Source organism: Monodon monoceros, unplaced genomic scaffold (genome assembly GCF_005190385.1).
Source record: "Monodon monoceros isolate NGI ecotype Baffin Bay Population unplaced genomic scaffold, NGI_Narwhal_1 Super_Scaffold_7, whole genome shotgun sequence".
Classification (NCBI taxonomy): domain Eukaryota; kingdom Metazoa; phylum Chordata; class Mammalia; order Artiodactyla; family Monodontidae; genus Monodon; species Monodon monoceros.
This window is the reverse complement of record NW_021703784.1, coordinates 47,154,874-47,182,011: the sequence shown is the minus strand read 5'-3', so window position 1 is coordinate 47,182,011 and position 27,138 is coordinate 47,154,874. Positions and strand designations below refer to the sequence as shown.

Here is a 27,138-nt window from a genome sequence, read left to right as displayed (position 1 = left end):
ACCCATGTCCCCTGCATCGGCAGGCGGACTCTCAACCACTGCGCCACCAGGGAAGCCCGAAGATGTTATCTTTAAGTGTGTTTTCTGAGAATGACTGCCTTAACAGACTCTCAGACCACCAGGAAAATCTTTAGAGCAGAAAACAGAAGTTGAGGAAAAGTTGGAGGTGAGGAGTGAGGAAAGAGAGGATATTGGGGAAAATATTGGTAATTTAAAATAGTGGTAGTTCAGTCAGTTTTTGTTTGGTGACTATGAAATGTTGGAAAATTTACACTGATTTTCGTCATGGAAGAGGTGGTGGCAGCAATATGTAGTGATTAAGAACACATGCTTTTGAGTCATGCAAACCAGGACTCATGCTGTTCCTGGCACTACCTAGCTGTGTGACTTTGGGAAACTTATTTAACCTAATTAGCCTCAGTTTTGGCTTCTGTAAAATAGGTATGAGAATAATCACTGCCTCAAAAGGGTTATTGATTTAAATGTATTGACCTATGTAAAGTGGCAGGCTCATTACTTATTAATGTGAGCTCTTGTTACTATTACTATTGTCATCATCCATCTCTTTTCTCAGGAAACAGGAATTCTTGGTGAAAATTTTCGCTGAGCATTTTCCTGTAAACATCTGTGAACTGATGAGTTTAATTAGAGAACTGTTGATGAGGCTTCTGTGTGGTCTTTTTAAAAATTCAGAATAGTATAGGATCTGGACCCAAAAGTGCTCTTTTGTGCTGAAGTCTTCAAAATGTTTTTCACGAAAGTGGGTTTATTTGGGGTAATTATATGTGTGCATTATCCTCTGAACTCTCAAGATAAAGGGCCTACAGCTGGAGCTGATTGTACACAGAGAGAAGGGACATTATACTGATTGGCTGGTTGCTCTTGTCATTGTTTTCCATTGTCTTTTCCTTTTCCTTTTTTCTTTTGCATCAAGTATCTGCCTATAATGGTGAACACTGAGCAACTGGCCTGGTTTCAGAAAAAAAAATCATGTGCATTTGAATGAAGTGTTTCTGTGGGGTGTGCTACACAGAGCGGGGGACATGTGTGCAGCCTGGCCATGTATTTCAATAGGACAGAGGACTGAGGCCAAGAGAGAGAGGTTGGATGTGAGATGACTCATTCTCTCGAATGGAAGAGGGAGCACTGAATTGGAGCATGATGCCGACAGAAGAGGGCAAACCAGTTGAAGAAAGAGGTGCCAGGAGACTTGCAAGAAGGGAACATGGCAAGTGTTGTGGGAATTCAAATAAGTGTTAGCAAATACATATGTGATGGTACAAAGGTGGGAGGTGTGCGGGCATGAGAGGGTGTCATAAGGAGAAATGAGCAATGTACAGATGGCAACATACTGACCTTTCCATATTCATTCAGGAATAGCAATGTAGTGAGACAAACTGGGAGGTATTAGGGACATAAAAATTGTACTAAGACATAGTACAAGGAAATGTGAGACTCTAGAAACACTGGAAAAAAACATCACAAACTCCAAAGTTAACTTTAAAAGAGAAGACAGAGTAGATGATCACCATATTGTAAAATAACTTAAAAAGGGGGCCAGTCTAATGTAGTAACGTCAATGGTATGAAAAGAAATATGCATAAACCAAAGACTGAAATCTCTGCAGTCTATTGCAATGAACTGCTATAATAAAATTTGTTTTAAAAATAACTGTGAATACATGAGAAACGTTAATAATGGTTATCTCTGGATAATAAATATTTTCTTATTTTTCATCGTTTCAGCAATGAGATGGTTAGAACAAAATTAACTATGGTTAATTATGGTTAGAACAAAATTAGTTATGGTTAGAACAAAATTAACTCTATTTTTCAAATGAATAGGAACAAAAACCTTAAGTAAGGGAGAACAGAAACTAAGTGTGGTGACCTCTTTATGAGACACACACAGCAAGACCTCATGAGTAATGGAAAATTGGAATAGGAAAGAAGGAAGTTGATTTCTCATGCCCAGTGACTTCACTTAAATTTATGAGAACTAATAGCCATATTTTATATATATATATTCTTTTTTTGTGGTACGCGGGCCTCTCACTGTTGTGGCCTCTCCCGTTGCGGAGCACAGGCTCCTGACGCGCAGGCTCAGCGGCCATGGCTCACAGGCCCAGCTGCTCCGCGGCATGTGGGATCTTCCCAGACTGGGGCATGAACCTGCGTCCCCTGCATCAGCAGGCGGACTCTCCACCACTGCGCCACCAGGGAAGCCCAATAGCCATATTTTAAACCTAGGTGTTTTTTAGAAATGAAGGCCACCTGGTATACAATGAGAGTAATTTTGAAAGTAGACTCAGATCTGCTATCAATTTCTAGTTTTATGAATTTTGGCCAGTTAACATATTTATTGAGTTTTAATTTTCTTATATGTAAAATGGGGATAATATTGATTTATTTGTTGATTTACTTGTGTTTATGAGAAAGAAATGATACTATGAACCTGAAAAGACACTGTATAACATACAGCAGTGTACGAATAACGATCAAACATCAAAATCAGACATAGTGCTTTTGCTGATCCTAATGGTGGAAATAGTTTCTTCCTGTTCAGGGTTCTTCCTGTGAAACTGATCTCGTACAACACTTACTCCTGCAGTGCCTCCTTCCATCTCAAAGGCTGACCTTCTCAAGGGCAATGATTAGATGTTTTCATCTTTGTATTCCCCCAGCTGACACAGGGTAAACAGTAGGCACTTAATAAATGTTGAAACAATCCACTAAATAAGTTAAAAAAAACAATGTGGGGGCTTCCCTGGTGGCGCAGTGGTTGGGAGTCCGCCTGCCGGTGCAGGGGATGCGGGTTCGTGCCCTGGTCCGGGAAGATCCCACGTGCCGCGGAGCGGCTGGGCCCGTGAGCCATGGCCGCTGAGCCTGCGTGTCCGGAGCCTGTGCTCCGCAACGGGAGAGGCCGCAACAGTGAGAGGCCCGCGTACCGCAAAAAACAAAAAAAAGCAAAACAATGTGGCATATCAAAGGAAAAGCAACCAAAATTCCCTATGTTATACGAAGAATGAGGCATTTGTGTTGAGCTTCTATTTTACAGTTGTGTTGAGTCAGAGAGGAAAGGGTAAGGAATGAAGGTCATTCAACCAACAATACACATTTACTGGACACTCACTCTGTGTCAGGCATGGGGTAGAAGAATGAAAGGCTGGTACAAAATGTGAACACTGGCTCACATCAGCTTATAAGGGACATAATCAGAGCTCCAACAGTGCAAATTTCTTCCTCCTCCATTAATCATTAATGCATTTCTTTTTTAAAAAACTATTTATGTAGCATTTACTTTTTGAAATGAATTAATTTATTAATTTATCTTTGGCTGCGTTGGGTCTTTGTTGCTGCGCATGGGCTTTCTCTAGTTGCGGCGAGCAGGGGCTACTCTTCCTTGCGGTGCATGGGCTTCTCATTGCGGTGGCTTCTCTTGGTTGCAGAGCATGGACTCTAGGTGAGTGGGCTTCAGTAGTTGTGGCACACGGGCTCAGTAGCTGTGGCTTGCGGGCTCTAGAGGGCAGGCTCAGTAGTTGTGGTGCACGGGCTTAGTTGCTCCGCGGCATGTGGGACCTTCAAGGACCAGGGATGGAACCCATATCCCCTGCATTGGCAGGTGGATTCTTAACCATTGTGCCATCAGGGAAGTCCCATTAATGCATTTCTTCACCTTTCATTGCATAGAGAGAGAGAGAGAGAGAGCAAGTGCCACTGATGTCTTGATTGACTCCTGCTTCCTCTATAGCAGTGGTCACCAAATAGACCGTATGATAGGAACCCCAGGGCAATAAGCTGGGTACAGGAAGAAATGTTTGAACTTCTATTAATATTTATCACATCGATCTTGATCTTTCTATTTCTTGTGTATGGTTTAAAATAAAATGTATATATTACCATAACAATATATGAATGCAATCTAAAATAGAGAAATATACATATATTAAAGACAACTTTTTGTGTTTTACTGATGGGGTGTGCTGTTAAAGAATTTTAAAACCACCGCTTTATACTATGTACTGATATATGATGACTATAGAGTAAGTTCTATAAACAGGGGTATTAAACTGAATACAAGCAAAAGAAATAAACAATATAATGGAAGGCTTTAACCCTTTATATAAAATCCCTTTATAAATAAAGCCCTTAAACCCTTAAATAAAATATATCATTGCATTTGCATTATATTGTAATTTTATTGTATTTGAGACAAATTAAAAGGGAGTTCAAGAAATAATTATCCAAAATTTTTCCCCCTGGTGTTTCAGAAGGTAATCTAACTACTGGAGACAGAGTCTGAAGGGTTAACTATTTCTAATGCCTTTTAGCCCATGACTGGAAATTGCTAAATGATGCTATACCAGCTTGATGGAATGAGCATTACCTCAGAAGTCACCCTCAGGAGAAGCAATGGAGCGGCAGCAGAGTGGGGTAGGATGTGATTAGGTTAAGGTAGAATTATGGTTCTTAACCTGGCTACACATTAGAATTGTTTGGAAAACTTAAAAAAAAAATGAAAACAAGGCATGGCTCCTACTCCAGAGATTCTGATTTGATTATTCAGGGTTGATTGAGGCCTGGGCATTCATAGCGTTCAAGAACTTACTATGAGATTCAAATGTGTAACCAAGATCGAGAACCAGGGGGGTTGAGTAAACAGCTGAAAGGAATGTGGCTTTAGAAAACTGATATCTAGGTCTGAATCCAATCTCACAATTTATTAGTTATGTAATATTGGAAAAGTGTTTGCATCTTTGAGTTCTAACTTTCTCTTCCGGAAAATAAGAATAGCAGTAATGACTGCCCTATCCATCTCTCAAGTGTTGGAGTGAGGAGGTGCTGTCAGTGAAAGATCTTCTTAAGGAGGAAGCAGTGTGTTGGTGGTAGGAAAGAGCCATGTGCAGGGACAGTTATAGCTTTTGGTTCTTATTTAAGGTTGGCCTAAACAATGAAAGTGTTTTAAAATCCTCTTCATTATTCAGATAACTCCTACATATTTGCATGGTCTTCAAGGTGATTTTCTTATTGATATTTGGATGAAACAAGGTGATAGTGGGTCCTCACAACTAATACTCATTCAGGCAATTATCTTGTTTCTACTCATCTTCCCCAAATCTATTTAATGTCCTTACCATAGGATGCACATTTTGGAATAAAAATAGGAGATGCTCACACATAGCATATCCCAGAGTGACTCCAGTGAACACTAGTTCTAGGTATTTCATAAGCATTACTTAAGAAAAAAAGTTCCACAGTAAAATATATTTGAAAGTTAGGGTACCAAAGTTAAATTAGTTCCCTGACTGAAGGACTTCATAGACCCTTATATACGCTAAAGTTTGTTGAGAATCTACAAAAGAGGTGAGATGCAGGTTGTAGAATTTCAATTTGACTGTAGATTCTTTTCATGTGACACAGACATGAGACTAATATTTTAAAACACACTTGGGAAACACTGATCTAAGGCAATGCTGTCATGGTATTGAGGACATAACAAAAGACCAAAGATGAACATGACTTGCCCAAGGTCAGTTAGGTAGAGTTAATGCTGGCTGCCTGGGACTTGAATCCAGATATCCTATCTCTGAGTCCATTGTCTTTCCATATTATTTCAATGCCTCATTTACCTTTCCTCTTGTCTTCAGCTTCCCTTTAAGCAAAGAAAACATACAGACTTATTTTCTGCAAAAGATGTAAAAGGTCTCTCACTGACAATTTTTTCTTCAAACATCAAGCAAAGGTTATGGAAAAAAGAGACTAAGATTATAAACTTTAAATCACAATGCGACAGGGCCTTTGCCAATTAAAAGTTCATGTTGTCCCTTTAGAGAAGACAATTAGATGACCCTAGATTCAAAGTTTCTGGTATTGTGTAGAAAAAAGATGAAGAAGATCACATTTCTGTGATATATGTGGCTCTATGTATCACCATGGTAGGGCTTAATAAAAATGAGTGTGTAAAAATATATGAAAGAATTAGAAAATTATCAATACTGCTAACCTCTGACCATCTGTTCCATGAAGTTCAAGGCCAAGAGAGAATCTATTCAGTCTGAGATTGCAACACTAAGCTACTGGTACAATCCATTAAAATCAGATGTCACTGTCATTTGAAAAAATAAAAAACAAAACAAAACAAACAAAATTCTAATGAATGATAATAAGTGCCAGTAGCAGGGGAAATTTAAAAAATTGTTATTTTGATAAAGAGAACATACACCATGCATCTGGGTGACCCATGAAACATCAGAGAGGTCTGACATTAAAGTCATCTTATTTGAAACACTAAGGGGGTTATCGCAAAGGTTTTAGGCAGGATAATTTTTTCTTACAGTAGAATAAATGTAAAGGTCAGATGCAATAATATTGCCTGTTTTTTTTTCTTTTAAGTTGGGGAATAACATTCTAAAGAATCAAAAGAAGTTTTGTTAAAAGGGTGATCTATTTTCAGAGGATAAATGGATGTATGATAAAATTTAGTGCAAGAGTGAGAGGAAAAGTGTAAAACATCTTAAAAGACCGAGAACTGGAGAACTGGCAAGACATAGCTTTTTAAACAAATGTGGAAGAGGAATTCATATTCATCATCGTGTTTCCAATGGAGAGAGATTTACTAAAGGGAGAGACCTTTACTAAAGGGAGAGCTGAATAGGGAAGTATATTTTGATATAATTTTAAGGGAAACATTTTTACTGATGGTTAGTATCTAATGGATACCTTCGACGAGGCATTCTGTTCTCCATCCTTAGAGAGTTCTAGCAGAGGTGAGGGACTATTTCACATGGTTGCTTTTCTGTGGGATTCTGATGTACTAAATGAGAGTTGGAATAAGATAATATCTAAGATAGATACTTTTCAATTCTGACATATAAGAAGTATTTAGGGAAAAAAAAGTACCCAGTATATATGGTATGATTCAGATGGTGTCCAACATTAAAGTTATTTCAGTTGAGAAACTGAAAGGTTTATTACTAAAGATCCCCCCCCACTCCCACCCCCGCTCCACCCCCCCACCAAAAAAAAAGATTGTGCTCTCACTGCAGGGTAGATGCTGGGAGACTTCCTGAATTATGGTGATCTATACACAAAAGTCTAAAGAAATTAATGGAATTTTATTCTCGATCAACTTACTTACAGAACTATGAATGAATAACATATGGAGGAATTTTTCCTAAGAAGTGAGTGAAGGGAGTGGTACAAATTGTTTTAGAAAAAACCTATTTATAGAAAAATAGAGTGTGGTACAGCTGGTAAATCACAGAATCTAAATTATTCATACTTCCTTTGGAGGAGGAGAGTAGAAGAGGAGAAAGATGAAGAAGACATGAATGTAGGGTAGTAAAGGGAAGAGGAGGTGGAAAGGAATGACAGAAGGAGAGCATTAATAAATATTTTTGGTTGAAGCAAGATAATTGATCTTTTGGGGTGGCTTCTGGGATTTTTAATTTATGCTTTCCCTCAGGCTCATTTTTCTTTCAGAATTTTATAAAATGAATCATTTCCAGATTCAGCTTGGCAGTTGCCTTGAAAGTACTAATTATGTTTTCCTTATGTAAGAGGAGAGAGACCTATGATTGTTGAAGCTTCATTTTTTTTTAAACTATGCTTTAAAACTCAAAGGAGGATTAAGGATTATGTTAAGGATCATGTCACAGCTATTTTTGAAATCATTCTGTCTACAATGAATATCAAGAAAATGATAATGGAAAAATAGCACGGTGCCTGGAAAATCCTTTGACAGAATTATTTAGACTTTGAGGGTTTTTTTTAAGAATTTGAATATAACGCTAAAAATTTAAACAGAACTTCAAGAAATCAGCACATGACGTCTAGCATGATATGATAATAGCAGCAGTTGAAGAAATAACAGAAGCAGTCCAGAAGAGTTGTCTACATCCAAACTCTTACAGAACAATGAGCCAAAGGTCAAATCAGTCGCTATGACGCACTACTTTAGAATGAAACTGTCCTCTTCATTTTTCAATTTAGCACTATGTAGAAAATGGATATCACAGTTTATTTTATTCCTAAGTCCACAAACAATAAAGTTTGTCTTCTTGAGAGAAGTTGTTAGAGAGAAGTTGTCTCATATCCCAATAACACTTTTCTGTTTCAGAAGACACAACATCATAAGAACCAACTTTTAGGACTTCCCTGGTGGCGCAGTGATCAAGTGTCTGCCTGCCAATGTAGGGGACATGGGTTCGAGCCCTGGTCTGGGAAGATCCCACATGCCACGGAGCAACTAAGCCCGTGTGCCACAACTACTGAGCCAGCTCTCTAGAGCTCACGAGCCACAACTACTGAAGCCCGCGCACCTAGAGCCTGTGCTCCACAAAAAGCCAGTTCAGTGCAATGAAGAGTAGCCCCCCACTCGCCACAACTAGAGAAAGCCTGTGCACAGCAACGAACACCCAATGCAGCCAAAAATAAATAACTAAAATTAAAAAAACACACAAAAGAGCTTTAAGTTTTAAAAAAAAAAGAACCAACATTCACGTCAAAGGCAAAAACAACAAGCAAACAAAATTCAGAATGTCCTGAGAATGAAAATGGTAGTTCTACTATACAGCCTAGTGCCTATAGCTAACAACACTGTACTGTATACTTAAAATTTGCTAAGAAGGTAGATCTTATGTTAAGTGTTCTTACCCCATACACACACAAAATAATAATGATAGTGAGAGGAAACTTTGGGAAGTGATGGATAACTTTATAGCCTCGATGGTGGTGATGGTTTCATGGGTATGTACTTATCCCCAAAGTCATGGAGTTGTATATATTAAATATGTACAGCTTTTTACAGGTCAATCATACCTCAATAAAATGGTTTAAAAAAATAAAAATAAAATTGTAGTGACTTCAAGTAGTAAAGAAGCCAAAAACTCCTAGTTGCAACTTTGACTGAAGTCATTAATGCCACATTTTTTGCCCATTCAGTTTGACCATACTTTTTCTGCTGACAGAGTTCCTTCCTGAGAAGTGCCTATTGCCTGGGACATGGTAGGTGCTCAATATATTACTTGTTAAATAAAGGAATTAATGAATGATAACTAAATGATGACTGAATGATAACTAAAGGAAGGAAGGAAAGAACTGACTGACAGATTTTAGGAAACAAATGCAAAGACCATGTTTGGTGGTTACAAGCATTTGAAATCCAATTCTGTCCATTGTTAACTATATGACCATGGCCAAGTTAGTAAACCTCTCTCTATACCTCAGTTTCCCTTTGCTTATATAAAAGAGGCTGTTGTGAGAAATACATACTACATTACAGAAAAACATTTAAAAAATACATGGAGCACAGTAAATGCCAAATAAATTGTTAGTTATCAAGATTATTATAAAGCTCTTATCCAGATAATTCAATACAAAAATCATTGACAACTATGAAATTAGCCCAGTGCGACTACAAACAACCTGTCTAGAGTCCAGGGACATGGGTACAATGATCTTTGAGGTTCAACCCCCAAAACTTGCACATGTCCTAGAAATTACTATTCTGTTGAAATTGTATAGGTTGATCCTTCCCAAACACTTCTCATGAAAGTATTGGAGATAATGGCTCCTTGTGACAAAGATTCAAGATCCTGTTTTACAAAGGGAGACATATGACTAGATACGACTAGATATACTTCTCTTACTTGACAACTATCTTCTATTAATTTTCACTATTTGATTATTATCCTGTAGATTTAATATAAAACAGTAAATGGAGATGAAACAGTTTTTAGGTGCAATCACCAATTTTTTACTGCTTATAATTGCCTACATTTTGCTTTCGTTTGTTGTATAACTCCATGGCTCAGAAAGGGTGGTTGCATGTTGGTGTCAGTCGTTGCCCAAGACTCCTGAAGCATGTGAGCAACTGGCAAATAAAATAGTAGAAACCCTGTCTGAAAGGAGAGGGGGAAGGGATCCATTTGCACACGTGACAGAACTCAGATTATGAATTCTTGGAAGTCAGGAACTGTGTCTACACTGGTTGAACCGAAGAACACAGGCATAGAAATGTACAGATCAATAAACCAGATAGTGTTTTTCACTTTGCTATGCAAAGCCCATCTCTCTGCCAGTCTGGATTTAGCAGTCTCTCTGGCTGATAGGAGATGGATGATACTGGAAGAACAACACATAATCTCTGTGCCTATGAAAACTGGCGAAAATTTAGATTTCTGTTTTTAAAATATCAACAAATCAGCTCCAATTATACCTGTACTGTTGATATCTTTTACCACAAAATCTGCTCTCCCTTTTATGTTTCCACCCAAGGTCACTGCTTCCTCCCCCCAAATTCTTATGTTGAAGTTCTAACTCCCAATATGACTGTATTTGGAGATAGGGTCTTTAGGAGGCAATTAAGGTTATTAATTACATGACTTAAGGGTGGAGACCTAATCTGATAGGACTAATGGCTTTATAAAAAGAGAATGAGAGAGAGAGCTTTGCCTCAGCACAAGCCCAGAGGAAAGGCCATGTGAGGATGCAGCAGCAAGACAGTTGTCTGCAAGCCAAGAAGAGAGACCTCACTAGAAACTGAACGGGTCAGAACTTTGCTCTTAAATTTCCCTGCTTCCAGAATTGTGAGAAAATAAAATTTCTGTTGTTTAAGCCACCTAACCTATGGTATTTTGTTATGGCAGCCTGAAATGACTAAGACAGTCATACACTGGGAAACAAGAGCTTTATAAATATACACATAGTTCTGCTTCAGTCACACTCACCATTAGTAGTCTGTCTCCTACTTGCAACCTTCCATCTTTCTGTGCAGCTCCTCCATCTATAATTTTAGTTACATAAATGCTGTTGTCTCCAGGAATGTGTTGGTTCCCCACACCTCCTGCAATACTGAAGCCTAAACCTACGGAAAAGAAACAGAAAAAGAAAAGCCTTGTATTTGTTTAAGAAAGTGCTATAAGTCACATTTCAACAGTCGAAAAAAATTAATCCTCAATTTATTACAACAGTAATAAATAACAATAAATTCTACTTCAATCAACTGTGTCCTTTAAACATTTGAAAGCTTGTTGATCAATGCTAATGAGGCAAAACACAAGTGCAATCCTGCCCACGTTTAGTCTATGGGCTTAACTTCATTGCTGCTGTTGTTGCTCTAGCATAGAGAACAGAAGTCCTGCCAGTCATTTGGGTAGAGACCTAGATATTTCTGACATTTTAGAATGAAAAGTACAGCAATTCGAACATTCCACAAATTCTGAGATAAGAGCCATGAGGAAGATACATTGGATATCGGTGTAATAATTTAAGGGAGAAGATAAGGAAAAGAAGCTCGATGCTTGCCCTTCATGTTTCCTTCTCTGGGTACCTTGTCATATTTTCACACTTCCTGGCACTTCCTGTTATTAACTTATAGTTAATAAAGAATGAACACAAACGAATCATCCCTGCACACAGTCTAAAGAATAAAGAAATAGATTATATACTTTGACTGCATTATGTTTGTAACAAACCACGAAATATGTAATCATTTTAAACATGGAAAATTTCCTTTTTTAAAAAAAAATTTTGTCTTTTGGAAATTTTCCATCTTGAGAGAAGAATTTTACTATGCTATGGCTTATAATTTTTTTCTTTCAGTTTTATTGAGATATAATTGACACGCAGTACTGTATAAGTTTAAGGTGTACAGCATGATGACTTGACTTATATACATCATGAAATGATTATCACAGTAAGTTTAGTGAACATCCGTCATGTCATATAGATACAGAATTAAAGAAATAGAAAAAATTTTTCCTTGTGATGAGAACTCTTAGGATTTACTCTCTTAACTTTCATGTATAACATACAGCAGTGTTAATTACATTTCTCATGTTGTATGTTACATCCCTCATATTATTTACCTTTTAAGTGGAAGTTTGTACCTTTTGACTGCCTTCATCTAACTCCCCCTCTCCTCTTCCCCCACCTCTTGGTAATCACAGATTTGATCTCTTTTTTCTGTGACTGAGTTTGTTTTTGAAGTATAATTGCCCTATAATACTATGTTAGTTCCTATTACACAACATAGTGATTAGATATTTCTACACATTTCGAAATATTCACCATGATAAGTCTAGTTACAATATGTCACCGTACAAAAATATTACATGGTTATTGACTATATTCCCCACATTGCACATTTCACAACCACTGACTCATTTATTTTGTAACTGGAAGTTTGTATTTCTTAATCTTCCTCACCTGTATCTTCTCTCCTCTCCACCCGTCTCTCCTCTGGCAACCACTTACTTGTTCTCTGTATTTATCACTCTGTTTCCATTTTATGTTTGTTCTTTTGTTTTGTTTTTTAGATTTCCACATATAAGTGAAATTATACAGTATTTGCCTTTCTCGGTCTGACTTATTTCACTTAGCATAACATCCTCAGGGTCTATACATATTGTCATAAACTTTTATTTATATTAAACTATGGAATGATAATAAGAATAGAGTTATTAAAAATCATTATGAGGCCATTTTAAAAGAATGACTGATAGACTTTTTAAAAGTATAAGAACAAAAAAAATCTTTCTCAGAATATAATTGAATACACATTCGGTACAATACTTATAGCATATATTTTCATTGCATTTTGAAATGATAATAATTAAAATGCAAATTACTCAGAAAGATAGATATAAGTCAAAGACATTTGTAACTAAAGACAGAACATTTCTGTAACTTGCTTAAGAAATTAAAACCCCCCCCACACACCCCTAGTTGCCTAGTTTTAAAAAACCACACACTTCTTTTATGATAAGACAATCATAAAAATTTTTGGCACTTTATACAACAATGAAAAACACTTTAAAAATACTCCATTTCACTATCCTTGTATTGAATAAATATTGAGTACGGCTATGTGCTGCTCTTAAGATAGCATAAGTGATTAGTTAATGGAAAAATAATGGCATGGTAAATTATAAAGTAACACCTCTGGAATGATACCTGAAATGAAATGATTTTTTTGTTAAATTAGTTGTTAACAATAAATGGAAAATGGATTTAAATTGATAGGGCAATTAAAATAAGTGTTATTTAATTTCCTACTAGAGTGGGTAATTATTCTTTATTGATGCTTTGACATTGCATAGATCTATAAACATATTTGTTTCCCTCATATTTAAAGAATTTGTTTACCAAGTGAAAGATGACCAAGGTAGATAAAATGTCCCCAACTGGCTTTTCCTATGAAATTAAAAATACATATCAGCTCATGTTTTCTAAAACTGTTACTTCATATTTATATATGATTATAGAAAAGCTTAAAAAACATATTTACAAAAGTTTCATAGCCACATGCTAGGATCAATCTACTGCATTTACAATAGTACAGAAGTCATTCCGAACTTTGGACAAAAGGTTAAAGAAAATTCAGGGACTCTGATTTACATCTACTATGCCAACAGTAAATGCTACAGCTGGTCTGAGTTACAGAAGAGCTAAGGAAACAAATTACCACTATAAACAAGGTTAAGTCCAACAAAGCGAGTAACTATGTAGTTGAGATTTGAAGTTGAAGATTTTACCAAGACAATGAAATCACTGTGGATACTGTAGACATAAATATATCAGCTAAAAAGGAAACAACGTTTTTTCTGCTAAGATTAGGCTTAAGCACGTCTTAACTGGTGACTCTGCTTAAGCTAAAGTATTTTTAGTAAGAGCCAGAGAACTGCTCTAAAGGTACAGAACTAAACATTTTCCTTAATTTCTCTTACTTTGGTGGAACATGGATACATTTAAAAATAATCAATATTTGGTCAACATTCAACCATATTCCAGATATTCAATTCAACATGATAGGTAAACGTATAGCTTATGTCTACATCCAGAATACAAGGTTATTTACAGGTGGAAGTATCCATCTGTGTTATAAAATCGAATCTGGTCCTATCTATCCATCCATCCATCCATCCATTCATTCATTTATTCATTCATTCACTCACTCATATATCCACTCATTCAACAAGAATCTCCTGAGTACATACCATGAATTGCATAACAGCTGCTATCAACTGTAGCCAACATAAATGTAAAGAAATGGATTGACCAGAAACAGTACAGAAATAATGATCCATGAGTTCATATGAGTGACTGTGGCTGAACCTGGCTGAAGCAATGCTCTAAATCCAGATGATGTCATTGCTTTTTGGAGGGCTGCTCTATGAAGACAAATGTGGTCTAGGTCCACCAAGCCATAAGACCAAATCCAAATGATCAGTTTGGAGGTACTGGTTTCCTTGCACATGCTCTGTGAAAGCAGGGGTAGTCTGTCTACATTATAGGATCATTCTCTACCCTCATTTGCTCATACTTCCTTTCTTCAATCCACTCTAGACACACTTACTGCCTTGATGTTTCTAGAACATGCCAGACACACTCCCACTTTAGGGCATTTGCTCTAGCTGTTTCTGCTGCCTGGAACACCCTGCCTTCAGGCTGTTGTTAAAATTTCAATTTCTCTGGGAGCCTGACCCTGACCTCCCTATTTAATACTGTCCCCTAACAATCCATCCCACTTCCTTATCCTGCTCTATTTTCAGTGTCCCTTAGCACTTATTACCTTGTGATATACGATATAAATTATCTATGTATTTTATTTAATTTTTTATTGCCTATCTCCTTGGTGAAAATATAAACTCCAGATGACAGGGATTTTATTTTTTTATTTTTTATTTTTTTTTGCAGTATGTGGGCCTCTCACTGTAGTGGCCTCTCCCGTTGCGGAGCACAGGCTCTGGACGCGCAGGCTCAGTGGCCATGGCTCACGGGCCCGGCCGCTCCGCGGCATGTGGGATCTTCCCGGACCAGGGCACGAATCCGTGTCCCCTGACTCTCAACCACTGCGCCACCAGGGAAGCCCGAGAACGCATCTTTAAAACCAATACATCAGACTAAGTAACTAAAGAGTCAGCTGCCCTGACTTAGATCATACAGTGCTCATAAAATCCCAGCTCCCCTGTGCTGGAAATTGAGACAAAAATGCCTAGCAAACACTCAAAACCTGTATTTACAGCAAGATAAGCCAGAGCGGCCCCTAACAAGACAAATACAATGAGTATTATAACGATTTGAGTAAGGAACACTGATTTTTGGTAAGTGACCAATTTAGAGAACTGGTTACAATACTGAAAAGATGTGTCCATGATAAAGAAATTGACTAATCAATTATAAAATAAACTCAGTGACAAGAGTTGGTAGGTCTCATCCTAAAATCGTGACCCTAACACTATCGACTGTGGAAAGTTTGGCTATTCAGAATAATACTAAACCTGCCTATACATGTGTCAGTAATAAACAAAGCTGACACAGAACAATATAAGTATTAAAATCACAAAAGGAAGTAAAATCTGTGGATATTTCAGTACTCTGGCAAAGGAAAAAAGCAAGTGAAATTTAAACACCTAATTCCCCAAACAATTAAAAACTGATCTGTTTGACAAACCTGATGTGCAAACAATTTCAGGATTACACCTAGTGCATAAAGCTGGGTTCTTCTTTCCGTATTTCCTGCATATCCCCAGATTGTATATCCTCATGTTAACACAGGAGGTGCAGGCGTAGGGAAAGGAATGTCTGAACGTTGTTTAAAGCCTTTAACTTAACCTTTTCCCATGCAAAATCTTTTCCTTCTCCTGTGAAAAAGAACACGAGGAACGATCCCAGTTCACCCTTTCCCCTTGGTGCCTGAGGAGCAGGTGTCAGTGGAAGGTGGAGGCCTGAAGGAGGAAGTCTTGGGAAAACGGGCTGATTCTGTGTGTGGGAAGCTTAGAATAAAAACCCCAATACCTGAAAGAGTCATGTGACTACAATGTACCCATATAGTCTTTATGGGTGTAAAGAACTAATCCCCATGATGTCTTATAATCTTTCAACAACATGGTTCAACTGCATTTTATATGACTTTACTAGGAGGGCACTCTGGGGCGCCTCCAAAAATGTAATATTATTAAGCAGACTGCTTCTGTCACAGTTCATCTAGGATCTGCAAGGTAGGGTGTTTAGTGTTTTACAAAAAAAAAAATTCTACAGTGGTATTCTGTACATTCTGACTATACTATCCTATTTTATTAAAGGAAACACAGAATCCATCCTTAAGCCTGGCAGGCTTTGTTTTAGGAAATACAGGCAACCTAACTGCTGAATGCGCATACATTTCATTTGACAAACAAAACAAAAACTTCACCTGCGGGTCTGGTCTACACAGGTAACAGACTACTTTACATCTCTTCTCCTTTAGAAAAAAATCATTGCTTAAAAAAATACCAAAAATGTGTTTTAATTTGAGAGAATGATTAATTAATATCTACAGTGCCAGATGAGAGTAAAGACCAAAGCTGTATTTTCTTACTCTCTGGATTCTCCCTGGGTTCAAACGACAAAGTTTGGAGTTGAAAGAAGTGGTTCTGTTCAAAATGCCTTCGGCGCTGGCTAGGCAGGCTCAATCCTGCTTAAGGATCTCTCACAGATCACCTAATTCACTTACCACAGTCAATGTTCCAAGCTTTTCTCCTGACTATGTACCTCAAAATACCCACTTAGGGGGCTTCCCTGGTGGCGCAGTGGTTGAGAGTCCGCCTGCCGTTGCAGGGGACACGGGTTCGTGCCCCGGTCCGGGAAGATCCCACATGCCGCGGAGCTGCTGGGTGCGTGAGCCATGGCCGCTGAGCCTGCGCGTCAGGAGCCTGTGCTCCGCAAAGGGAGAGGCCACAACAGTGAGAGGCCCGCGTACCGCAAAAAACAAACAAACAAAAAAACCCACTTATACTTTTTGCCTAAAAAGAGGCATCACTCAATGCCTATTTTATTGTGAAAAGTCTCCATGTCTACACCTACCCTTTCTCAAAGGAATGAGTATCATTCCTCTTTTCTAAACCTAAATCTTCCCCTTCACCATTGAATTTTACTCATTATTCCCTTTTTTTCCCTTCTAGAATATTCAGTCTCTTACCATCAATGCTTTTCTTCTATTCTGGTTTTGACCATGCTTCCGTCCTATCCTAGAAAGATCTTCTCTTGGGACTTCCCTGATGGTGCAGTGGTTAAGAATCCGCCTGCCTATGCAGGGGGCATGGGTTCGAGCCCTGGTCCGGGAAGATCCCACATAATGCAAAGCAATAAAGCCCGTGCGCCACAACTACTGAGCCTGCGCTCTAGAGACTACGAGCCACAACTACTGAAGCCCGCCTGCCTAGAACCCGTGCTTCACAAGAGAAGCCACCACAATGAGAAGCCCGTGCACCACAACGAAGAGTAGCCCCCGCTCGCTGCAACTACAGAACGCCTGCACACAGCAACGAAGACCCAATGTAGCCAGTAAATAAATTAATTAATGTAAAAAAATAAATTAATAAAAAAACTTCTCTTGAACTTGCTGCAGCCTCATTTACTGTAAGAGCTGGAGTTTGTAAACAGTGATCTCTAGTTACTAACTCCATTTCCGTATCACACATACTTTCCTCAGTCTCCTTCATCTGACTCTGTATACCACAATCTACTCAAATGGCAGTGGTTATAGGTTGAATTACGCCTTTCAAAAGACAGATTGAAGTCCTAAGCCCTGTTACCTGTGAATGTGACCTTATTTAGAAACAGGGTTTTTGCAGATGCAATCAATTTAAGATGAAGTTAAATTGGATTCGTGTGAGCCCCAATCCAATGATTGGTGTCCTTGTAAGAAGAGGAAATTTGGACCCAGAAACACAGAAACACACAGAGTAGAATGCATGTGATGACAGAGGCAGAGAGCAGGATGGTACATGTATAAGCCAAGAAATGCCATGGAACAAACTCTCCCTCAGAGCTCTCCAGAAGGAATCAATCATGCTGGCCTCTTGATCTCAGACCTCCAGGCTCCAGAACTGCAAGAGAATAAATTTCTATTGTTTTAAACCACCCAAGTTGTGGTCATTTGTTAAGGTAGCTCCAGGAAATTAATACATCATCTAATTCTAATGGTCTAAGTGGTGGTATGTATATCTACCTCTTTATAATGAAATCATACACACACACACACAAGTTTGGGCACTTATCAACATAGCAGTAGTCATTGAAACTATGAAAATGGATTCTCCAACAAGAAAGAGATTACAGAGAGAATAGGATTCTATAGTACGTGCCTTGGGGAATAACTATTATTTGAGAGAAGTGAATTTAGCCTGGATGCCCAGAGTTTCTGATTCAGAATATCTGGCATGTGCCCCCAAATTTGCATTTCTAACAAGCTCCCACGTGATGCTAATGCTACTGGTGTGAGGACCACATTCTGAGAACCACTGTTTCAGAGCAATAGAAAAAGATAAAATGAAGTGAGAAGTAGTAAAAGAAATATGAGAAGAAACGGGGCCGTATAATGTGATGAGGGTAGGAATGTAAAAGAAATCAGTAGTGTTCTATGTAATGCAGAAAGAACAAAGACCCATCAAAGGACTGAAATTTCCAGTCCTTTTGGAGGAAAATTCTGGATGACTGGCTGGGCTCCTTGCCTGGTGGAACTGCTAGTTTGTAGTTACCTCACTCATTTCCATAATAGGAGGGGACGGCACAAAATGTGTAAATGTATTATATATATGTACATATGTCTTCTCTATTGCTACTTCACTAAATCAAGTGCTTATCCAATCATGCTTGCTTTAGTGTAAAAGGCTCATGACCACATTCCCTGATTCCAGTCTTTCCCTGCCTGATTCTCTAATCCGTTCAGTAAAGATTTTCCAGGTTATTCTTTCCCTAAAATTCTACATCCATTGTGTTGCTCTGTTTCTTGAAATTGTCCATCACTGTTCATTTTTTACAGGAATGCTATATCCCCTCTTCTCACTATTCCTTACTTCTCTGCTACTAAGCTTCCCCCCAAGCAAGATGATCTTGCTGTGCTGTTTTTCTACCGTTACTCCTGTTTCCCATCTGAAATGCCTTCACCAGTTTAATTTTCAAGACCACTCAAGTCTTTGCCAACTCAAAGTAGTTCATTTCTAAGTTGAACCCCAGTAGAACCAATTATATGTATCAGCTTTTTCACATCTATTTAAATAGAATGAGTTAACTTATTCAACAAACACTAATTGATAACTACTCACAGGCCAAGGACTGCCCTATATATATTGTGGTTATATCAGTGAATCAGTGTTTATGGTTCTTTTCTAATGGAGAGTAAGGCAAGTAAAGAGGCAATGAAAACCCGGTGTGGTAAGTGTTGATAGGAGAGGAACAGGTGCTAACTGTAAGTCCTGATATCCAATCTGAGACCTAGAAGATGAAAGTGAGCCAGGAGAAAGGGAATGGGGAGAGAACATCCCTGCAGAAGGAAACATGCACTTAAAGACCCAGAGTTGGGAGATAACATGGCTTATTTGAGAAACTTATTTGAGAAATATTTCATGTGAAAGCAACAAGTAGTCTTAGTTAGAATACAGGCTGCAGGAGGAGAGGAACCATATCCCTTATACTCACCAATGTACACTTAGCCCCTGATACTATGCATAATAGTTTGGAATAAATGGAGACAGGAGGACTCTTTCTCCACTGAATTAGGAGGGAAGGAGAGAAGGATGGTGTAGATAAAGGTTAAGATTGGTTTAATGGCAGTACACTAAAGTCGCTCTCATCTTCAATTTACTCTGATAACAAGAAAGTGTGGTACTGGCCAAGAGGAGGGAAGTAGTGAGGTCAGAGATTTGAGAAAGTACAGAAGTTTTGAAATAGCTCTTAGGGAAGATGGAAGAAATGATTAGAGAAACACAGAAAAATTGCAAGGAACTGTTGGTTGTCTCGTTAGGGTTTAGTGACTATGAATTAATGATAGCACTATTCTAGTAACTTTTTTTCCTTCAGCAATTCTCAGCAGTCTAGGTATAAGCACAGAAAGTGTAAGAAGTTAGATTAAATCACTTTTGAAATTAATCTTTTGTGTGCATTGATCTTCTCTCTTCAACTAAATCATATGATCCTAGAAAGTAGGGGTTGCATAAAATAGATCATCTTGTGCACACTGCTGGCATATGGTAATTGTTCAATAAATATTTACAGGATGAATTAATGATTGAATTGTTCAAAGACCAAATGATCACATGGCATAGGTATACTTTTAAGTGTCAAGCATCTCACATTAACAGATGTGTATACTTTAGCAGACTGCTTTAGCTCAAGAAAAAAAAGTGACCAGAATAACTCATACTGAGCCTTTTAATGTGCCAACTACTGCCTCATGTGCTTGGGAATTAATGAAGTGTCTATTGTATCTAAAGAAACAATAGAGATTACCAATGAGAAATGTATTTACTCTTTATCAAATCTAAGAATGATCAGCACTTCCTTGCTTGCATCCTTACAAAGGAAGTAACCTGCTCTGACCACAGCTGACTGCTCACGGGACAGTATGACAAAGTGTGATCAGATGTTCTCGTACTGGTTTACCGTCTATTTTATTGTACTTGAAATGGAATATCCTCCAAGCTTCCGGCATTTAAAAGTGATAGGCGCTGCCTTTACCTAACAACCACGTCTGCCTGAATGTTTTTTCCTAAGTTGACTCTAGTTGCCAATGTAAACCAAAGTCATTAATATCGACTCTGAATACAGTCCAGGCTGTTTGGAGGCATCTAGATCCCAACACATAAAGTTATCAAAAGTAACAGATTATTTGAGAGAGATAAAAATCAACTCATAGTCTGAAGTCTTGATAGGAATGTTCCAATTGGCAGGGTTGCTGCTGGGGAAATCAGAGCAGAAAGTCTGAAGGGTAATTGGATGGGTCTTGATAAATTTCCATCCACAAAGGCTCTTATCCAGTAATACCTCTCTGGCAAAGTTCTTCCTAATACCCATCTTTTAAATTAAAGGTAACGTGTCCGTGACCACATTTAATGCTATTTCTCTCTCTCACTTTAAATGAGACATCATTTTCTATATTAAATGAGTTAATTATAGGAAGGGTTGATATTGAAAACATTTAATAGCTTGTATAGCATGGACACCAACCAATCAGAACAGGCGCCTGCCATAAACCACTACTGTGGTATGCAGCACCTAACTGTCAGCTCTGTTCTGGAAAAGTTTAATGTCCCCCATGTTGGATAGTTAGCATTTTGAATGTAGAGGGAATAATAACTCTCTTAAAAAATTTATTCATTTTATTTTTGCCTGTGTTGGGTCTTCATTGCTGTGCGTGGGCTTTCTCTAGTTGCGGTGAGTGGGGGCTACTGTTCGTTGCACTGCACGGGCTTCTCATTACGGTGGCTTCTCTTCTTGCAGAGCACAGGCTCTAGGCGCCTGGGCTTCAGTAGTTGCGGCACGTGGGCTCAGTAGTTGTGGCTCGTGGGCTCCAGAGCGCAGGCTCAGTAGTTGTGGCACATGGGCTTAGCTGCTCCGCGGCATGTGGGATCTTCCCGGACCAGGGCTCGAACCCGTGTCCTCTGCATTGGCAGGCGGATTCTTAACCACTGCACCACCGGGGAAGCCCAATAACTCTTTTATTTACGTTCCCCAGGAGCATTATGAACAAAGTCGATACTCCAAAACTGATTTTTAAAATGAATGAATCAAATAAAAATCACTGAATCCTTTTTCCATAAGTATACTTTAATGAACTGTGAAGGAAAGGGCTCAGGCTGGTAAAATAATGTGGTGAGTTACTTCATTCATTCCTTAAAAAACGTTTAAGTTCCAGGCTATATTAGTTTTCTACGGCTGTTGGAACAAAGTTACACAAAACTGGGTGACTTAAACAACAGAAAATTATTGTCTGACAATTCTGGAGGCTAGAAGTCCAGATCAAGGCATCTGGTTCTGCCTGAGGGCTGGAGGAAAATCTGTCCCATGCCTCTCTCCTAGATTCTGATGTTTGGCTGACAATCTTTGGCATTCCTTGGCTTATAGAGGCAACACCCCCATCTCTGCTTTCACCTTCACGTGACATTCTCCCTGTGTATGTGTCTGTCTCTGTATCCAACTTTCTTCGTTTTATAAGGATACCAGTTATATTGGATTAAGGCCCACCAAAATGATCTCATCTTAACCTGGATCATCAGCAAATTTCCTACTTTCAATTAAGGTCACATTCAAGGGTACTGGGAGTTAAGACCTCAACATCTTTTGGGGGGACACAATTCAACTCATGACACTGGCGCTGGGAAAGATTACTATGAAGAAGACACAGTTCTTGTCCTCGAGGAGCTCACAGACCAGAGTGGAGGAAACGAGAAGTAAACAGAACATAAGCAAACGTTTTCAAGAAAAGGCAGATAGCAGAGTCAGAGAAAACTTCTTGGAGATAGTGACAACTGAGCTGAGCCCTGTTGAATGGCTAGAAGAAAGACAGTTAGGAACTCTAAGCAGAGTGAGGGAGTAGCTTGTAGAGAGGTGATATGGCCTTGATCATTATAGTCAAAGGAGTGAATGGGGTTAGGAGGAAATACTGAGAATGGAAGCTGGAGAAACTGAGGCTCGTGAAGGTCCCGAGGTGCTCTGTTAAGGAGTTTGGATCTTGTATTAGTGGCAATGGGTAGCCTTTGAAGAGTTTTAAGCAGGGGCATGACATGATAAGATTTGGTCCACACCAGTTTTCCTCATTAGTGTTTGCTGTTGTTTTAAAAATACATGAAATTATATTCTGTGAGGGATGATGTTCCACATTTTGTGATAAAGCATAATTTTTTCCTTCCCACATTTTTGTCTTTTCTTCACTATATCCAGTTATCACTCATTAAAACTCACTTGGGGGGCTTCCCTGGTGGCACAGTGGTTGAGAGTCCACCTGCCGATGCAGGGGACACGGGTTCGTGCCCCGGTCCGGGAAGATCCGACATGCCACGGAGTGGCTGGGCCTGTGAGCCATGGCCGCTGGGCCTGCGTGTCTGGAGCCTGTGCTCCGCAACAGGAGAGGCCACAACAGTGAGAGGCCCACATACCGCAAAAAAAACAAAAACAAAAACAAAAACAAAAAACACAAAAACTCATTTGGGGAAACTTTTTTATCTCTCAATCCCATGTTCATGATTTAGTTTGAAATATTAGCTTTTCCTGGCTTCTCCCTCTCCCCCGTTCCGTTTGTCATAGCTTACCCATAAAAACCAAACTTCAAAAGATACAATATAACATCAACAGGCATTTGTAATCTGCTAAGAATCTAAACAGCTAACCCCAAATTCATAAATTCATTTATAAGCTTGTTTTAATCCACCAAAGATTTCAAATGGGCATTTTCAGCAGATGTCTGACTTCACTACTTCACTTAATCATCCTTATGGGGTTCTTTGTAAAAGAGATAATTGGAAAATCTGGATTCATCTTAGGTCCTAGGAAAGAGTGAGAGTTATGTAATTGAAAAAATTACACAAGTACCTCTTTTTGCAAGGACATTTTGCTCACTATGAAACAATGAAGGACTTACACACTATGGCTCAGATTTATGAAGTGGCTAACCAATATTTCCAGTATTTGTTGTATGATTTCAGATATGCCAAAGAAGATGTTTGAAACTATTGAGTAACAGAGGCTCCCCTATTACATTATGTATGACAAGTGCTAGTATCTTCAATTATACAACAATTGAACTAAAGCACTTTTGCTTTGCCATGAAAACTGTTTCATTGGGACTAAAAATCTTTTGTATCGGTTGTTAATTTTTACAACGAATTATTCTATGTTGCATATCTAGTTGCACAAAGCAAACAGCATGTGCCTTTGGCTTTAATTTTATACTTTCACCTAAATAGGTTTAATTTTTCACAAAGAAATCCTGGTATAGATTTGAATCTCCTTAAGGATTGCTTAACAAATCTGAGAAAGAACAAAGCAGGAAGCATCACATGTCCTGACTGCAAGCTATAAAGGTATAGTAATTAAAACAGTATGGCACTGGCATAAAAAGAGACAAACAGATCAATGGAACAGAGCTGAGAGCCCAGAAATAAATACAAGCATATATAGTTAACTAATTTGACAAGGAATCCAAGACTACTCGATGGAGAAAAGTCAGTCTCTTCAATAAAAGGTGCTGGGAAAATTGGATATCCACATGCAAAAGAGTAAAAGTAGATTGCTATTTTACACCACTAATAAAAATTAACTTGAAATTGATTAAATATTTAAATGTAAGTCCCCAAACCATGAAACTCCTAGAAAAAATTTAGGAAAAAAACCCTCCTTGATATGGGTCTTGGCAATTAAATTTTGGATATGACACCTAAAGCATAAGCAACAAAATAAAAAATGAACAAGTGGGATTACATCAAACTAAAAATCTTCTGCATGGCAAAAGAAACAATCAGCAAAGTGAAAAGATAACCTACAGAATAGAAAAAATATTTGCAAACCATATATCTGATAAGGAGCTAATATCTAAAATATATAAAGAACTCATACAACTCAATAGCAAAAACAAAATAAGATAGAACAAAAAGACAAAACAAACAAAAAAAGACCCCCCCCCCCAAACAACAAACCTACAAAAAATAATCCAATTAAAAAACAGGCAGGGCTTCCCTGGTGGCACAGTGGTTGAGAGGTCGCCTGCCGATGCAGGGGACATGGGTTCGTGCCCTGGTCTGGGAAGATCCGACATGCCGTGGAGCGGCTAGGCCTGTAAGCCATGGCCGTTGAGCCTGTGAGTCCGGAGCCCGTGCTCTGCAACGGGAGAGGCCACAACAGTGAGAGGCCTGCGTACCACAAAAAAAAAAAAAAAAAAAGATGCTCATATTACTAGTCATTAGGGAAATGCAAATCAAAACCACAATGAGATATATGAGATATCACCTCATACCTCTTAGAAAAGCCACCAACAAAAAGATAAGAGATAAATGCTGGCGAGGATGTGAAGAAAAGGGAAACTTTGCACATGCTTGATGGAATTGTAAACTGGTATAGCCACTGTGAAAAACAGCATAAAGGATTCTCAAAAAATTAAAAGTAGAACTATCATATGATCCAGCAATTCCACTTCTGGGGATATATCCGAAGAAAACAAAAACACTAACTGGAAAAGATACATGCACCCCCATGTTTGTAGCAGCATTATTTACAAGAGCCAAGAAACAACCTAAGTGTCTGTGACAGATGAATAGATAAAGAAGTTGTGGTATATATATACACAGTGGAATATTTTTCAGCCATAAAAAAATGAGGAAATTCTGCCATTTGTGGCAACATGGATGGACCTTGAGGGAATTATGCCGAGTGAAGTAAATCAGAGAGAGAAAGACAGATACTGTATGATCTTACTTAAATGTGGAAACTAAGAACAACAAAAACAACAACAAACTCACAGAAAATCAGAGCAGGTTTGTGGTTACCAGAGGTGGGGCTTAGGGGGAGGAGGAATTGGAAGAAGGTGGTCAAAAGGTACAAACTTCCAGTTAGATAAGTAAGTGCTGGGGATGTAATGTACAGCATGATAACTACAGGTAACATTGCTCTATGATACCCAGGAAAGTTACTAAGAGAGTAAACCCTAAAAGTTTTCATCACAAGGAAAACATTTTTTTCTTTTTATTGTGCCTATATGAAATGACGGATGCTAACTAAACTTATTGAGGTAATCATTTCACAGTATATATAAATCAAACTGTTATGCTGTATACCTTAAACTTGTATATGTCAATTATATCTCAATAAAACTGGAAAAAAAGATATGCCATAATTCACATGACAAAATAATAAATGGACCTTTGGAACAAGTCACTTACTCTCAATAGGTCTATTCCCTAATATATAAGATGGATATGATAATATATGCCATGACCACTGTGTGCCTACCGGCATTAACCTTGGTTCTGTCGTTTAGCATCTGTGTGACTTTGTAAAAAGTTGTTTAGCTTCTCTCAGCATCAGTTTTATCAGGAGGATAACAGTTACCTCATAATATCACAGCAAGAATTGATTATGATAATGTATGAGAAGGAACCGCACAGTGTCAAGTAGTGGTATTCAAAGAATATCCATTCTCTTTGCCTTCCTTCTCCAGATTGTAATGAGAGTCAAATGTGATAACAACTCTTTATAAACTGTAAATCGCTTATATTTATATAAACTTTAGATATTATTAATGTATAAAGTATGATAAAATACTAGAATATAAAGTGAGTTATCAGACACACAACTGTGAGATCATTTATTTCCCAAACTCTCTTAAAATGCTGTTATTCATAATGACAATTGGTTTATCCCATGTAAGATAGTGAGATTAAATACAGATCTGGGTTCAATCCCTTCCTCATATCATCTTCTTAGTGAATCATCTCCAGTTACTCTACACTTTGCTTAAGTTGTGAGTTCCTTAACTTGTTCTACATGTACATGATATAAAGTTTAATTCATGATGTCTATACATTTGCAATTGTGCTGGCATTGGCAACACAATTCCAAATGTTCAGAAACTATGAATATATGTCAATAATTGACACAACTAGCACATATCTTTCAGAGATATGTGTTCAGCAATTTTGGGATATGAGTCTATTTCAGACACCTGTGGGTAGATGGAGATTTAATGAGGATTTGGTTTAACCACTGCTCTAGAACATTCCTCACTCTCCAAAAGATCACCAAAGACTTTTTATAAGTATATTGGAGAAGATTAAAGAAACAGCTTCACAATAATACCTATGACACAACAGGTAACGCAGTAAAAGCTTTAAGTGTTTTAAGAGAAATAGAAGAAAGAAAAATATTTTTAAAAAAGCTTGACAAAGGAAGTCAGGTGAATTCATACTATACTACCAAAATTAAATTTGAGTGATGGTTCTGTCTTCCAGCATGAAGTTTACACTCTGGGTAGGACAAAACGAGGGGTAATATAGGGCTTCCCTGGTGGTGCAGTGATTGAGAGTCTGCCTGCTGATGCAGGGGACGCCGGTTCGTGCCCCGGCCCGGGAAGATCCCACATGCCGCAGAGCGGCTGGGCCTGTGAGCCATGGCCGCTGAGCCTGCGCGTCCGGAGCCCGTGCTCCGCAATGAGAGAGGCCACAACAGTGAGAGGCCTGCGTACCAGAAAAACAAACAAGCAAACAAGGACTAATATAGATTTAAGATGAATAGAGATCCATTCAAATAAATGGACAGGTTGTTATTAAGGTATATCCCTCTCCCTTTTTAATTTTTAATTTTTGTGCAGCCACATCTAGTGGTCCTG

At 38.3% G+C, this 27,138-nt stretch overlaps 1 protein-coding gene across 3 annotated transcripts in view; it reads right to left on the bottom strand.

Moving 5' to 3' along the window:
* DLG2 (discs large MAGUK scaffold protein 2) overlaps positions 1–27,138 on the bottom strand; it is a 2,046,181-nt gene that overhangs the window by 525,717 nt on the left and 1,493,326 nt on the right. For all 3 annotated transcript variants that reach the window (XM_029208176.1, XM_029208177.1, XM_029208181.1), the window contains one exon: positions 10,730–10,866. In XM_029208176.1, coding sequence (XP_029064009.1) covers positions 10,730–10,866 — 137 coding nt within the window. The remainder of the gene's footprint in view (positions 1–10,729; positions 10,867–27,138) is intronic.